This window comes from Oncorhynchus mykiss, chromosome 8, assembly GCF_013265735.2.
Source record: "Oncorhynchus mykiss isolate Arlee chromosome 8, USDA_OmykA_1.1, whole genome shotgun sequence".
Lineage (NCBI taxonomy): Eukaryota > Metazoa > Chordata > Actinopteri > Salmoniformes > Salmonidae > Oncorhynchus > Oncorhynchus mykiss.
In genome coordinates, this window is record NC_048572.1 from 85,508,224 (window position 1) to 85,525,239 (window position 17,016).

The 17,016-nt window shown below is 43.1% G+C and overlaps 1 protein-coding gene across 2 annotated transcripts; it reads left to right on the forward strand.

Moving 5' to 3' along the window:
- Window positions 1-3,158: 3,158 nt before the first annotated feature.
- klhl40a (kelch-like family member 40a) lies at window positions 3,159-17,016 on the forward strand. 2 transcript variants are annotated; one of them, XR_005052987.1, is made up of 11 exons: window positions 3,159-3,881; window positions 4,238-4,441; window positions 4,933-5,070; window positions 5,494-5,556; window positions 5,646-6,188; window positions 7,049-7,209; window positions 7,526-7,633; window positions 13,005-13,190; window positions 15,476-15,625; window positions 16,449-16,653; window positions 16,714-17,016. XR_005052987.1 is itself a non-coding variant. In XM_021614116.2 (10 exons), exons 1-10 carry the CDS (start codon window positions 3,702-3,704, stop codon window positions 16,552-16,554), a joined length of 1,839 nt encoding a protein of 612 aa, XP_021469791.1. In that variant the 5' UTR covers window positions 3,159-3,701; the 3' UTR covers window positions 16,555-17,016. The 2 variants fall into 2 exon arrangements, 1 of the variants encoding a protein (XP_021469791.1); XM_021614116.2 differs by having other exon boundaries at window positions 16,449-17,016.

The following is a 17,016-nucleotide window of genomic DNA, read 5'->3' on the forward strand; positions in this document are numbered from 1 at the left end:
GCTCAACTCCATACAGTATCCATGACTTCTCAACTCCATACAGTATCCATGACTGCTCAACTCCATACAGTATCCATGACTGATCAACTCCATACAGTATCCATGACTGCTCAACTCCATACAGTATCCATGACTGATCAACTCCATACAGTATCCATGACTGATCAACTCCATACAGTAATCATGACTGATCAACTCCATACAGTATCCATGACTGATCAACTCCATACAGTATCCATGACTGCACAAATCCATACAGTATCCATGACTGCTCAACTCCATACAGTATCCATGACTGCACAAATCCATACAGTATCCATGACTGCTCAACTCCATACAGTATCCATGACTGATCAACTCCATACAGTATCCATGACTGATCAACTCCATACAGTATCCATGACAGCACAAATCCATACAGTATCCATGACTGCCCAACTCCATACAGTATCCATGACTGATCAACTCCATACAGTATCCATGACTGCACAAATCCATACAGTATCCATGACTGCACAAATCCATACAGTATCCATGACTGCTCAACTCCATACAGTATTCATGACTGCACAACTCCACTCTGCCATTATTTTACAGTAGAGATGAAGTGAGACATTTCTTCATCTCCCTCCTCCCCTCTCAGATGACACAGCCTGCTGCTGGATAAAGACCTGGGTTTAAATAGCATTCGAAATCATTTAAATACTTTGTATTGCGTTTCCTTAAGCTTGTCTGGGTTTACCAGATGGGTGGGTTTTACACAATGGGAATATTCAAATGGTTGCATTGCAACAGACAAGCTCAATGAAATAGGGTTGAAGTCTTGGAAATATTTCAAATACTGTTTGATTCCAGGTCTGGCTGGCAACACGCCACTCTGAGAGGGTCTGGGCTGAGGACCTATTCTGACATCAGTCGGCACACTATGAAAGGCTCAAGCACCAAGGGATATGGGTTTAGTCTGGGACTCTCTGTCCTGTCACTGAAACCTGTTCAGTGAAATGTCTTCCGTCTAAGAGAGATTCGGTTGCTCGCGAGTGGCGCAGCGGTCTAAGGCACTGCATCTCTCAGTGCTATAAGCGTCACTACGGTCGTGGCCAAAAAGTTTTGAGAATGACACAAATATTAATTTTCACAAAGTCTGCTGCCTCAGTTTGTATGATGGCAATTTGCATATACTCCAGATATCAGATAAATTGCAATTAATTGCAAAGTCCCTCTTTGCCATGCAAATGAACTGAATCCCAAAAAACATTTCCACTGCATTTCAGCCCTTCTACAAAAGGACCAGCTGACATCAAGTCAGTGATTCTCTCGTTAACACAGGTGTGAGTGTTGACGAAGACAAGGCTGGAGATCACTCTGTCATGCTGATTGAGTTTGAATAACAGACTGGAAGCTTCAAAAGGAGGGTGGTGCTTGGAATCATTGTTCTTCCTCTGTTAACTATGGTTACCTGGGAAGGAAACACGTGCCGTCATCATTGCTTTCCACCACAGTTCAGTGATAATATTTCTGTTCCGGTTGGGATTTGATAGGATTTGGAGACAACATAATAAACTGTTAGGAATATAACTTTCTGTCCTCAAATGTAGTTTTGATGAACTCTCTAATGGACTCTAGGTGCTCTATGAAGGTACTCTATGTCCCCCACATGAAAACATACATCTGGAACATTCCCACTGTCACCACAAGGGGGCCGTGTCTCACTGTCTAAAATCCCATGCGTCACTGATGAGGAGGATGTAGCCTAGTGTACATTTATAAATCAAAGTTGCTCACTTCACATTCAGGACAAATGTCTCAGCCATTCATCACTCAACACTAGGATATGCAAGAGTGTCTCAAAGCTCTTCTAGAATCTACTTGTCCGTGTCCTATCTCATTCACACTGATCTGACAGGACGGGACAGGTCAGAGCAACATGGATCACACAGACTCCATGCTTCCATTCATTTTCATTCCATTCCTATCCAGTCTCAATCACATCAGTGCAGCACAAGGGGATAGCGTGTAAGAGAGCAAAGTTATCTAAAGTATGGAAACTTCAACGTCACCAAGACAAAGGAGCTGCTTGTGAACTACAGGAAAAGGAGGGCCCAAGCACGACCCAATTTACATCAACGGAGCTGTAGTGGAGCGGGTCGAGAGCTTCAAGTTCCTAGGTGTCCACATCATCAACAAACTATCATGGTCCAAACACACCAAGACAGTTGTGAAGAGGACACGACAACACCTATTCCCTCTGAGGAGACTGAAAGGATTTAGCATGGGTCCCCAGATCCTCAAAAAGTTTTACAGCTGCACCATCGAGAGCATCCTGACCGGTTGCATCACCGCCTGGTATGGCAACTGCTCTGCGTCTGACCGCAAGGCGCTACAGAGGGTAGTGCATACGGCCCAGTACATCACTGTGGCCAAGCTAGCTGACATCCAGGACCTCTATAATAGGCAGTGTCAGAGGAAGGCCCTAAAAATAGGCAAAGACTCCAGCCTCCCGTCACAGACTGTTCTCTCTGCTACCGTACAGCAAGTGGTACCGAAGCACCAAGTCTAGGACCAAAAGGCTCCTGAACAGCTTCTACCCCCAAGCCATCAGACTGCTGAACAATTAATCAAATGACTACCCAGACTATTTGCATTGACCCTCCATTTTTTTTTTACACTGCTGCTACTCACTGTTTATTATCCATGCATAGTCACTTTACCCCCTACCGACATGTACAAATTACCTCGACTAACCTGTACCCCCGCACGTTGACTCGGTATTGGTGCCCCCTGTATATAACCTCGTTATTGTTATTGTTATTGGGTGGAACGTTATTAATATTAATAGTAACACAACATTTTATGTGTTGTGTTACTTTTTGTTTTGTTTCATAAATAATGTTTATTTATTTATGTTTATTTCATAAATAATGTTTATATTTTTATACTATTTTCTTAAAACTGCACTGTTGTTGAGGGCTTGTAAGTAAGCATTTTTGTGCATGTGACAAGTAGATTTTCCACGCCTGGCTGAGTGGCGCATGAAGGGGGAGAACATGACACTCCCCTTTGGGCTGCAGGTCAGCTGTTGGTGGGGGATGGGGTAGGGGGGCTGTCCAGAGAGAAGAGAAAGAGGGAGAGAGAGAGAGAGAGAGAGAACCAAAGAGACTGTAGGGAGGTCATTTTACACACTCACCAAAATGGATTCCTCAGCTTTGTGAGTCCCCAACTATAAATAGTGAAGTAGAGCACACTAATGTTCTCCAAAACACACCTGACAAAGATTCTTTTGGGATTGAAACATTGTGAACTATGAAAGGTCTGTGTTGGAGAAAAGGAGTGTGACGCATCTACTTAATGACTACAGGGTCTTTCCAGTATGTAAAGTTATGTGTGTGTTGACTACATATGCTATATTATCTATAAATACACTCTGAGTTGGAGAGACTGACAGCCACAGACAGCTGCAGGAACTGCTACCGATGTGGACTAGCTAGCTGCCCCATTACCCAACCTCATCTCTCGCTCTCTCTCTCTCTCTCACTCTCTGGACTGTACTGTGAAAACAGGCAGTACTGTGCTATCCTGTTGTGGGGAGCGAGCAGGGATCATACCCTCTTCGTTTTAGAAATCTTTCCCACAAAAAAAAACATCTGCAAGTTGATAGGATGTAAGAGAGGACCTGAGGAGAACCTAACAGAAAAAAAAACAAGATGGCTGCCTTATCGATAGACCCGGTGGAACAGCCAAGGATGTACCAGCAAACCCTGCTTCAGGACGGCCTCTGTGACCTGCTGGAAAACCAGAAGTTTGTAGACTGTGTCTTGAAGATCCAGGACAGGGAGTTCCCGTGCCACCGCTTGGTCCTCGCTGCCTCCAGCCCCTTCTTCAAGGTAATTTGTTGGTGCTGTGTGACTGCAAAGTACAAGCATGATGCTAGCAATTCTTGGGTTGTGGGTAGTGGATTCCCGCTAGGCCAGTGATTCTGAACTCCTTGGAGGGTTACTTACATTACAATTGGCATTGTAGAAATGACTAAGTCAGTGTCAACTTAACATCTGTGGGACTGGTCAACAACATCACGCAGGCCGGTACAGGTCCACAGGCCGGAGTTTGAAAAAACACTGCGCTAGGTCACACATGCCTTGGGGAAAAGCTTCCACTAAAGAGCACATATGATATATTAACATCAATCATATTATCATCAATCATGATTGATTGATGGGTTGATTGTTCTTCTTCTTCAAAGGCTATGTTCCTGTCCAACCTGGAGGAAGGAGGGAAGAAGGAAATCGTTCTGAAAGACGTGGAGCCTGGCGTCATGGCGATGATACTGCGTTACATCTACACCTCGGACATCAACCTGACAGAGCAGAACGTCCAGGATATCTTCATGGTGGCCAACATGTACCAGATCCCGTCCATCTTCTCTGTCTGTGTCTCCTACCTACAGGTAGCATCTGTCTCTGTCTATCTGTCTCTCTCTGTCTGTCTCTTTCTTTCTCTCTCTGTCTCTCTCTGTCTCTCTCTGTCACTCTCTATCTCTCTCTCTCTTGCTCTGTCTCTCTCGTTCTCTCTCTCTCTTTCCGTCTTCTCTGTCTGTGTCTCAAACCTACAGGTAGCATCTGTCTCTGTCTATCTGTCTCTCTCTCTCTGTCTGTCTCTTTCTCTCTGTCTCTCGCTCGCTCTCTGTCTCTTTCTCTCTCTGTCTCTCTCTCTCTCTCTTGCTCTGTCTCTCTCTTGTTCTCTCTCTCTCTTTCTGTCTTCTCTGTCTGCGTCTCATACCTACAGCTAGCATCTGTCTCTGTCTCTCTGTCATCATCATCATCGGGAGAAGCTGGTATAGAATAGACCTTGAATAGACCTTGTCTAAGAGAGAGCCAGCTGGGGATGAGTTTTAACAAGATAAGGAAATGTAGGTGATATTAGTAAATTTCCCTGTAGGAGAAGCTGGTGCTGGGGAACTGCTTGGCTATCTTCAGGCTGGGGCTTCTGTTGGACTGTCCCCGCCTGGCTTTCACAGCTAGAGAGTTCATCTGTGAGCGTTACCAGCTCATTATCAGGGACCAGGATTTTCACCAGGTAACCTAGTGTGTGTGTGTGTGTGTGTGTGGGGCGGGGGGGGGGGGGGGGTGGAATGTTATTCATATTGTTCATAATTAATTTACTTTTTTTTAATCAGCCAAACATCTGGTGTTTCTATGTCAAATGGTTATTATATTTTAGTCTTCTGTGATGTATATAAAGTGTAATATTGGGATGCAAACTCAAAATTCCATACATTTTCAACTCTAAATTTGACATGGTCCAGGTGTCTTTTTTCAAAACCCATAACCATGTGTGTGAGGTGTATACTTTTGTTTCAAAGTAGATTTGTTTAAGACCACCAAGAAACACTCTGCGTGACCTTAATTTAGCCCACTGCAGCAAAAAGTTTAAAGGAAAAATGTAAATGTTTCTGTCTCTGTGACAATTGACAATAAAGTATATTAATTTATCCACCAGCTGGGCCCCAGCGAGCTGGCAGCCATCATCACCTCCGACGCACTCAACGTGGACCGAGAGGAGGTGGGTGGTTGATGGATGGATGGATGGATTGATTTGGGACGTACGCATTAATCTTTTCCCGTTCTGGTCCTCTTAACCTGGACATTTAGGTGGTGTTTGAGTCTCTGATGGACTGGGTGGGCTACGACAGAACGGAGAGGGTGAAGGAGCTGCCAGATCTCCTGCATTGCGTCCGCTTCCGTCTGATCCCGGTGGATTACTTTACGGAGAAGGTTGAAAATCACAAGTGGATTCAGGCCAACACGGAGGTCAAGAAAGAGCTGCAGCTGATCAAAGACGCCCACAAAGGAAGACTCCCAGAGGTCCAGAGATCAAGGAACAGGAAGTCCAAGATGGCAGGTGACAAGGAAGATGAAGAAGACTCTGATGATGAGCAAGGTTTGCTTCCGGGGATTCTGAACAATAACCCTCGGTTTGGGATGTTTGAGACGGACCTGATCCTTATGATCAGCGACACGGGGAGCGTAGCGTATGACCCGGTGGGGAACGAGTGTTTCGTGGCGTCTGAGTCGACAGAGATCCCTAAGAACCACTGCAGTCTGGTAACCAAGGAGAACCAGGTGTTTGTGGCTGGAGGATTCCTCCTCAACGAGGACAACAAGGAAGAACCACTCAGTTCCTACTTCTTACAGGTATGTCTCTCTGCTATTATTAAATATTAGTCAGGTATGTCTCTCTGCTATTATTAAATATTAGTCAGGTATGTCTCTCTGCTATTATTAAATATTAGTCAGGTATGTCTCTCTGCTATTAATAAACATTAGTCAGGTATGTCTCTCTGCTATTATTAAACATTAGTAAGGTATGTCTCTCTGCTATTAATAAACATTAGTCAGGTATGTATCTCTGCTATTAATAAACATTAGTCAGGTATGTCTCTCTGCTATTAATAAACATTAGTCAGGTATGTCTCTCTGCTATTAATAAACATTAGTCAGGTTTGTATCTCTGCTATTAATAAACATTAGTCAGATATGTCTCTCTGCTATTAATAAATATTAGTCAGGTCTCTCTGCTATTAATAAACATTAGTCAGGTATGTCTCTCTGCTATTATTAAACATTAGTCAGGTATGTCTCTCTGCTATTATTAAACATTAGTCAGGTATGTCTCTCTGCTATTAATAAACATTAGCCAGGTATGTCTCTCTGCTATTAATAAACATTAGTCAGGTATGTCTCTCTGCTATTAATAAACATTAGTCAGGTATGTCTCTCTGCATGGCCTGGTGGTGATTAACATTCAGACAGACTGTTTGCTGGCCATCTTCTTTATGTGCTTTGCTGACATTTTGGATGTTATAACAGATGTTCATAACATTCACTGTCACCAAACTCCCTGTGCCAGAGAGACACTTTGACTTACTACAAGCAGAATGATATGAACTATTATGCCGTTGATAAACCATTCTGGTATCTTCCTCCCTCCTCCAGTTCGACCCACATTGATAGTACCAATTAACCATTCGGTTATCTTTCTCTCTCTCCTCCAGTTTGACCCTGTGAGCGGAGAGTGGCTGGGGATGCCCTCACTGCCAGGACCTCGCTGCCTGTTTGGGCTGACTGAAGCAGAAAACTCCATCTTTGTTGTGGGCGGCAAGGAAATGAAAGAGGGAGAACACGTTCTAGACTCTGTTATGATCTATGACAGGCAGTGAGTACAATACAGGGACTCCACCCTTTTTTCTGTCTCTGCCTCTCTCTCTCTTTAGCTTTCTGTCAATGGTAAGACCGTTGGACTAGTAACCGGAAGGTTGCAAGTTCAAACCCCCCGAGCTGACAAGGTACAAATCTGTCGTTCTGCCCCTGAACAAGGCAGTTAACCCCACTGTTCCTAGGCCGTCATTGAAAATAAGACTTTGTTCTTAACTGACTTTCCTAGTTTAAATAAAGGTAAAATTAAAATTAAACAGACAAGAGACAATTAATGAAACAATGTTTAATTGTTGGTTCTATGTTATGTTCTACAGGTCATTTAAATGGGGCGAGTCAGACCCTCTTCCATACACAGTCTATGGTCATGGAACTGTCTCGCACAATGGCCTTGTCTACGTCATAGGAGGAAAGGCAGAGAGCAAGTAAGTCACACTTTTGAAGATTGTATGCTGTCCCCTATTCATGGTTTGCATGTTTCGTCACAATATTGTGTTGAACGTTTGTTTTGTACTCATGGCCAACTCAGCATTCTACTCAATGAGCGTCGAGGGAGATTTAATTTCAAGTGCATTACAGTGGCTTGTAATTACAATGTCACTCAAAGGGAGGACACTAAATAGTAGGAAAACACTTTTGTCATCATGTTGATGTCGCCAGATTGACTTTGGATGCAGTATAACATTAGCCAGTTAGCTATTTTTTGACAACATTGCCATTTATCTAAAGTAAATTTGACGACATGATAATGCTGGCAAAGTTGATTCGTACCAAAACATTTTTACTACTTTTGCAATGCCAGACACTATAGTGTAATTTAGACTATTCAGTCGTGATAAAGACAGAACGACTGGGTTTACCGGTACTTTAGGGCACCACTGTTACACCGCTGGTAGAGGGCGGCATGAGAACCTTCATAACCGAATAATAATCATAATCCGAATGTCGGATGCCCCAAGGGTTCTGATTCATAAGTGGTACCTGGATTATGAGGTGTTACCTAACAGGCCATGTAGAAGCTGCTTGTGTGTCTACAATCATAGCCGCAGGAAGTAGTTTTGGGGGGTGTGATATGGCAATGTGGGGTGTACTTCTACACAATTAAAAACTCTCAAATGCTATTTGGAGAATAGCAACAAACAAAAAAATACCCAAAGATCTTCATTATCACCGCAACATTAGGTTTATTTTAGGTTTAAAGTGAGGTGACCAGATTTCTGAAATTAAAACCGGGGACATTTACAGTTCGGTGGTCAAAATATCATTAAAATATCCAATGTTATTATCTATTATATATAATATCAATATATCATTAAAATATCCAATGTTATTATCTGTGAAATATAAATGGGGGACAATTCCAGTTTCATGTAGTTAGTCTAACAGGCACATTGTGACAGAGAAAACAAATATACTACAGAACACTATAGACAAGACATAACTGTCTGATCTGAACAGCCATTCAGTGGTCCTGGTAGTCTGGGTAGAACTGATCTGAACAGCCAATCAGTGGTCCTGGTAGTCTGGGTAGAACTGATCTGAACAGCCAATCAGTGGTCCTGGTAGTCTGGGTAGAACTGATCTGAACAGCCATTCAGTGGTCCTGGTAGTCTGGGTAGAACTGATCTGAACAGCCATTCAGTGGTCCTGGTAGTCTGGGTAGAACTGATCTGAACAGCCATTCAGTGGTCCTGGTAGTCTGGGTAGAACTGATCTGAACAGCCATTCAGTGGTCCTGGTAGTCTGGGTAGAACTGATCTGAACAGCCATTCAGTGGTCCTGGTAGTCTGGGTAGAACTGATCTGAACAGCCATTCAGTGGTCCTGGTAGTCTGGGTAGAACTGATCTGAACAGCCATTCAGTGGTCCTGGTAGTCTGGGTAGAACTGATCTGAACAGCCATTCAGTGGTCCTGGTAATCTGGGTAGAACTGATCTGAACAGCCATTCAGTGGTCCTGGTAGTCTGGGTAGAACTGATCTGAACAGCCATTCAGTGGTCCTGCTAGTCTGGGTAGAACTGATCTGAACAGCCATTCAGTGGTCCTGGTAATCTGGGTAGAACTGATCTGAACAGCCATTCAGTGGTCCTGGTAGTCTGGGTAGAACTGATCTGAACAGCCATTCAGTGGTCCTGCTAGTCTGGGTAGAACTGATCTGAACAGCCATTCAGTGGTCCTGCTAGTCTGGGTAGAACTGATCTGAACAGCCATTCAGTGGTCCTGGTAGTCTGGGTAGAACTGATCTGAACAGCCATTCAGTGGTCCTGGTAGTCTGGGTAGAACTGATCTGAACAGCCATTCAGTGGTCCTGGTAGTCTGGGTAGAACTGATCTGAACAGCCATTCAGTGGTCTTGGTAGTCTGGGTAGAACTGATCTGAACAGCCATTCAGTGGTCCTGGTAGTCTGGGTAGAACTGATCTGAACAGCCATTCAGTGGTCCTGGTAGTCTGGGTAGAACTGATCTGAACAGCCATTCAGTGGTCCTGGTAATCTGGGTAGAACTGATCTGAACAGCCATTCAGTGGTCCTGGTAGTCTGGGTAGAACTGATCTGAACAGCCATTCAGTGGTCCTGCTAGTCTGGGTAGAACTGATCTGAACAGCCATTCAGTGGTCCTGGTAATCTGGGTAGAACTGATCTGAACAGCCATTCAGTGGTCCTGGTAGTCTGGGTAGAACTGATCTGAACAGCCATTCAGTGGTCCTGCTAGTCTGGGTAGAACTGATCTGAACAGCCATTCAGTGGTCCTGCTAGTCTGGGTAGAACTGATCTGAACAGCCATTCAGTGGTCCTGGTAGTCTGGGTAGAACTGATCTGAACAGCCATTCAGTGGTCCTGGTAGTCTGGGTAGAACTGATCTGAACAGCCATTCAGTGGTCCTGGTAGTCTGGGTAGAACTGATCTGAACAGCCATTCAGTGGTCTTGGTAGTCTGGGTAGAACTGATCTGAACAGCCATTCAGTGGTCCTGGTAGTCTGGGTAGAACTGATCTGAACAGCCATTCAGTGGTCCTGGTAGTCTGGGTAGAACTGATCTGGACAGCCATTCAGTGGTCTTGGTAGTCTGGGTAGAACTGATCTGAACAGCCATTCAGTGGTCTTGGTAGTCTGGGTAGAACTGATCTGAACAGCCATTCAGTGGTCTTGGTAGTCTGGGTAGAACTGATCTGAACAGCCATTCAGTGGTCTTGGTAGTCTGGGTAGAACTGATCTGAACAGCCATTCAGTGGTCTTGGTAGTCTGGGTAGAACTGATCTGAACAGCCATTCAGTGGTCCTGGTAGTCTGGGTAGAACTGATCTGAACAGCCATTCAGTGGTCTTGGTAGTCTGGGTAGAACTGATCTGAACAGCCATTCAGTGGTCTTGGTAGTCTGGGTAGAACTGATCTGAACAGCCATTCAGTGGTCTTGGTAGTCTGGGTAGAACTGATCTGAACAGCCATTCAGTGGTCTTGGTAGTCTGGGTAGAATAGGAGCAGAAGAGAACATGAGCAAAATTGAAAGAAAAAAAATACAATAGTATATGTGAAATACAATCCCCCCTTTAGGAACTCTTGCAGGCCAGTAACCTCGTCACACAATGCATCCTCATTGATGGTCACATTGGGGCATTTTTCCTGCAGTGTGCCTGCTGCTTTCTGGATCTCTTCACGCAGAGGTTGCCTTTTTAAAAGGAGACAATGTGAATCTTTTAGATGATCTGTGTGCTTTCCCCATGCTTGCAAGTAGTTCACAGCCGTAGTGAAGAATGATTGGGATGTTTTCAGAAAGCTCTCTTTAGACATGACTCCATTGTCCTCCAGCTCTCTCAGAAGTCCTCTGACCAAAACGGGAATGAAGTTGTCATCACATCGTGCAGTCAATTTTGCCTCAATGTTTCTCAGAATTGCAGCTGACTCCACAGCACAGCGGTCCTGACCTCCAAGCCTCTTGATCGTGTCACTGAATACGGTCAGGTTTCCATGGACAAAGGCCAGCCAAAGTTCAGTCAGTGGATTTCCGAACATTGCTCGCAGGACAACAGGACATTTGTCTTCAGAAAGAAAAAAGGATTTCAAATGGCACCTTTTCAGCACTCTTTCTAGAGCAGGGAGCAGGGACAGCCAGCGAACATTTCTGTGTCCTAAAATGTTATGGTACTCCTGGCCAACAAACTCACAAAGCCCTTCAGTCTTTCTACTCTGACGGTGAAAATATCCAAATATCTTTGTGAGCAGGTACTCAACATCAAGGGAAATCATATCCAAAGCTGTTCTGGCCGTGTTATGAATGTGGGCAGGACAACCTCAGCCAATCACCTCCTGCTGCAGAGCATTTTCAACGTTGGTATGGACATTGACCCTCCCCAGCCTATTCAGTCCTCCAAAGTTGGTATTTGTGTTGTCGGCAGAGAATGTTTTCCAGGTTACATTCTGGGATGACCACCAGCAACTCAGCTGCAATCTCTTCTGCTGTTTCTCATTTCAATTCAATAAAATCAAGCAGTTTTGTTTCCACAGATGTGCTGCCATCATATATCTTACAATATCTGACTACTACTGGCAGCAGCTTTACATGTCCATGACTGGACACATCAATGGACAGGGACACAAATTCAACCTGGTCTAGGTCCTGTGTTACCAAAGTAGTTGCCCATGGTGCTAGCACATTACTCACTATGGCTTCACATTTTGTCCTAGCACGTGATGCTAACACGTTACTCACTATGGCGTCACATTTTGTCCTAGCACGTGATGCTAACACGTTACTCACTATGGCGTCACATTTTGTCCTAGCACGTGATGCTAACACGTTACTCACTATGGCGTCACATTTTGTCCTAGCACGTGATGCTAACACGTTACTCACTATGGCGTCACATTTTGTCCTAGCACGTGATGCTAACACGTTACTCACTATGGCGTCACATTTTGTCCTAGCACATGTAAACTTCGGCTCATAAAGCTTTCGTGTCAGTTGTGCTGTGCAGTCCATAGATCTGTAACTATGATTGTGTCGCATAGTGTGGTATGCAAAGACACCCTCCTGCACAGCTAAATCATATTGTTCTTGGGAAGGCTCTACCTTCTTGAAGAATGTGGTGACAGAGGGCAAACCAACACGGCCAATCAGAGAGGCTTTAAGCTTTTTCGTCTGTTGATGTTCTACCACTGCCGTTCTTCACCGGCTGCCAATTGAAAGAGAGGAATTACAAAGGGTGCAGTGAACCATTCTATCGTCTTGACCTGAGCGTATAAATGGAAATTCTCTCATCATGTTTTTCATAAAGTGCATTTCCGTTTCTTGGAAAGAGTCATTGTATCTCCTCTGTCTGCTCTTTTACACTCTCCTTGTGTCACTCTTCTTACTCTCAACTTTTTATTTTCCTCCAATCTTTCTCTTCCTCTTTTCTTCACTCGTCTTCCTTTCCTTCTCTTCACACAAAAGGAGGGCTCCCCACTTCCCACTTAAATTAACCCCTTGGTTATCAGATAAAGGAGGGCTCCCCACTTAAATTAACCCCTTGGTTATCAGATAACAACAAGGACAAATTCAAATGCCGATATCAAATTAAAAGCAGTTGGTGGCTAATAAAAAAAAATCTATATTATTTTATATTTTTTTATTACATTTTTTTTCTACTTCTGATTTTTTTCAAGTGGTGCTCAGCACCCCTACTTCCTGTCTAAAACTCCACAAAATATGAGTTCTGGTATAATGTTACCGTACTGTATCGTATTGCTCTCTATAGGAAGTGCATACTTAGAATGTGTGTCCACAACCCCATTAAGTTTATGTACTGTGTTTTGTCCCCTAGGAAGTGCATACGGAAGGTGTCTGTCTACAATCCCACTAAGTTTGAGTGGAAGGAGCTAGCTCCTATGAAGCTGGCTCGTTCTCTGTTCGCTGTGACGGTCCACAATAACCAGATCTACGTGGCCACGGGCGTTACAGACACAGGACTCACCAGCACTGTAGAGGTCTATGACATCGCTACAAACAAGTAAGGGCTCTTTTTAATCCACATCGCGGAAGTTCAGCGTTTAAAGGCGTGATTTGAAATTTGAATGACAATGTCTCCTCTTTAGAGAAGACTGCATTCCCGGTAAACGCTGCATATGTCGGCTCAATTGGAAATGACCCTTTTACGTTTCTAATGTGGAATCTGCAACGCTTGATTGAATAGAGCCCTAAGACTGTACTTGATTGAATAGAGCCCTAAGACTGTACTTGATTGAATAGAGCCCTAAGACTGTACTTGATTGAATAGAGCCCTAAGACTGTACTTGATTGAATAGAGCCCTAAGACTGTACTTGATTGAATAGAGCCCTAAGACTGTACTTGATTGAATAGAGCCCTAAGACTGTACTTGATTGAATAGAGCCCTAAGACTGTACTTGATTGAATAGAGCCCTAAGACTGTACTTGATTGAATAGAGCCCTAAGACTGTACTTGATTGAATAGAGCCCTAAGACTGTACTTGATTGAATAGAGCCCTAAGACTCTACTTGATTGAATAGAGCCCTAAGACTGTACTTGATTGAATAGAGCCCTAAGACTGTACTTGATTGAATAGAGCCCTAAGACTCTACTTGATTGAATAGAGCCCTAAGACTGTACTTGATTGAATAGAGCCCTAAGACTCTACTTGATTGAATAGAGCCCTAAGACTGTACTTGATTGAATAGAGCCCTAAGACTGTACTTGATTGAATAGAGCCCTAAGACTCTACTTGATTGAATAGAGCCCTAAGACTCTACTTGATTGAATAGAGCCCTAAGACTCTACTTGATTGAATAGAGCCCTAAGACTCTACTTGATTGAATAGAGCCCTAAGACTCTACTTGATTGAATAGAGCCCTAAGACTCTACTTGATTGAATAGAGCCCTAAGACTGTACTTGATTGAATAGAGCCCTAAGACTCTACTTGATTGAATAGAGCCCTAAGACTCTACTTGATTGAATAGAGCCCTAAGACTCTACTTGATTGAATAGAGCCCTAAGACTGTACTTGATTGAATAGAGCCCTAAGACTCTACTTGATTGAATAGAGCCCTAAGACTGTACTTGATTGAATAGAGCCCTAAGACTCTACTTGATTGAATAGAGCCCTAAGACTGTACTTGATTGAATAGAGCCCTAAGACTCTACTTGATTGAATAGAGCCCTAAGACTCTACTTGATTGAATAGAGCCCTAAGACTGTACTTGATTGAATAGAGCCCTAAGACTCTACTTGATTGAATAGAGCCCTAAGACTGTACTTGATTGAATAGAGCCCTAAGACTCTACTTGATTGAATAGAGCCCTAAGACTCTACTTGATTGAATAGAGCCCTAAGACTCTACTTGATTGAATAGAGCCCTAAGACTGTACTTGATTGAATAGAGCCCTAAGACTGTACTTGATTGAATAGAGCCCTAAGACTCTACTTGATTGAATAGAGCCCTAAGACTCTACTTGATTGAATAGAGCCCTAAGACTCTACTTGATTGAATAGAGCCCTAAGACTCTACTTGATTGAATAGAGCCCTAAGACTCTACTTGATTGAATAGAGCCCTAAGACTGTACTTGATTGAATAGAGCCCTAAGACTCTACTTGATTGAATAGAGCCCTAAGACTCTACTTGATTGTTTTTTATTTATTTTTTTCATGTCATTAATTCATTAGGTGATGTAATAGACTATGGTTTGAACCCGGGTTATTACAAGACTATGTTAGCCTACTGAACTCAGGGAGCTAACACAAACCATTGGACACCCACTGGTTCAATTAACGTTGTTTCCACGCCATTTCAATGAATTTGCCCAGTGGGAAGTATTTTGGTTTCAGCCATGGTTATTTATTACAGGAGCGTGGTTCACAGAACTGCCTGGGTCACATTTAGTACATGTTATTATAATGCATGTTTTAATGTGTGTGTGTGTGTGTGTGTGTGTGTGTGTGTGTGTGTGTGTGTGTGTGTGTGCTGTTATCTTATTATAATGTGTGTTTTAATGTGTATGCTGTTATCTTATTATAATGTGTGTTTTAATGTGTGTGTGTGTGTGTGTGTGTGTGTGTGCTGTTATCTTATTACAATGTGTGTTTTAATGTGTGTGCTGTTATCTTATTATAATGTGTGTTTTAATGTGTGTGCTGTTATCTTATTATAATGTGTGTTTTAATGTGTGTGTGTGTGTGTGTGCTGTTATCTTATTACAATGTGTGTTTTAATGTGTGTGCTGTTATCTTATTATAATGCGTGTTTTAATGTGTGTGTGTGTGTGTGTGCTGTGTTCCAGGTGGTCAGAGTTTGTAGAGTTTCCCCAGGAGCGTAGCTCCATGAACATGATCAGCATGGGAGAATGTCTGTACGCTGTGGGCGGTTTCGCCATGATGCCCAGCGAGACCAGCGACGAGCCACAGCCCACTGAGATGAACGACATCTGGAGGTAATTTCTATAATATCTTATAAAGCATTCATACACACTACATAGTGCTTTATAGAGCATTCATAAAGCACTGCATACTGATGGTGTCCACAACCCACTGAGATGAACGACATCTGAATGTTAGTGCTATAGCAACTTATGAAAGACTTTATAGAGCATTTATTAAGTCTTATAAACACTTCATAGATCATTCATAGGCACTACATACTGAATATCAGTTGTTTTTTAAACCTCTCCTCTGGGACTCCCAGACAGTTAACATTGTTGTATCCCTGAACTATTCTCGGTTAACCCATAACTAAAATATTGCATAATCTGGTCAGATGCTCAGTCAGAGGCTAAAGTACCAATTATGTTTACGAGAGATAAGCCCCGAACGACCACACCTGATTCACTTACCTGATTCACTTACCTGATTCACTTACCTGATTCACTTACCTGATTCACTTACCTGATTCACTTACCTGATTCACTTACCTGATTCACTTACCTGATTCACTTACCTGATTCACTTGATGATTAGTTGACAGGTTGAATCAGGTGTGCTAGCTATGCAATAGTTCAAGTACATAGAATGGCTTGTTTGAAAACCCCCCTGCTGTAGATAACCACAGATGAACAACACCTGGAGGGCAGTTATAGACTGTTGTAATATATAAACAATTCCCATCAAGGGCAACATTGGCTGAACGTGCGTCAGTACAACTAGTCACAGCCACTGAGAATGTACTCAATTAAAAGTGATCCGTCTAAAAATGGTCCCGCTGGATCCGTGTAGAAAATCCACAGACAATGAACAATGCACTTTCTCCTTTCCCCGCAGATTTGAGGAGGACTGCTGGAATGGGATTTTGAGAGAGATCAGCTATGCTGCAGGTGCCACGATTCTCGCCGTAAAGCTCAATACACTTCGTCTCACCAAGATGTGATCAGCTCTATAAATGTTTTTTTTTTTTTTTTAAAAGAACACTGGAGATGTTCTCAAACCTAGAATGCCATGTGTTAGAACACGGCTGGAGTAAAAGCCATGTGTTAGAACACGGCTGGAGCAAAAGCCGTGTGTTAGAACACGGCTGGAGTAAAAGCCGTGTGTTAGAACACGGCTGGAGTAAAAGCCTTCTACACCCCAGTAACTCTTCAGCAGGACGGTTGGCCACCGTTGCTACTCTGCTAATGGCAAGGAGCCTCTTCAAATAGGTTGCTATGAAAGTTGTCTTTATTCTACTGTATCAAAATGAACAATTTGTTTATTTGAACTGAGCTAATGGTAATTGTTTTGACGGTTAGTATACGATTTGTATATTACTGTTTGTTTTGTAACATGCTGTTCTTCTTTTATTGTTTAACTTCTTTATATGAAGCACAAATAAAGATTATGATATCGGCTTTAA

Excerpts from the sequence above, each read along its gene's own strand:
- klhl40a (XM_021614116.2), top strand. The coding sequence starts at position 3,702 with ATGGCTGCCTTATCGATAGACCCGGTGGAACAGCCAAGGATGTACCAG. Across the intron at positions 7,210-7,525 it reads GTTATGATCTATGACAGGCA|GTCATTTAAATGGGGCGAGT; the intron begins GTGAGTACAATA and ends TATGTTCTACAG. Across the intron at positions 13,191-15,475 it reads TATGACATCGCTACAAACAA|GTGGTCAGAGTTTGTAGAGT; the intron begins GTAAGGGCTCTT and ends GCTGTGTTCCAG.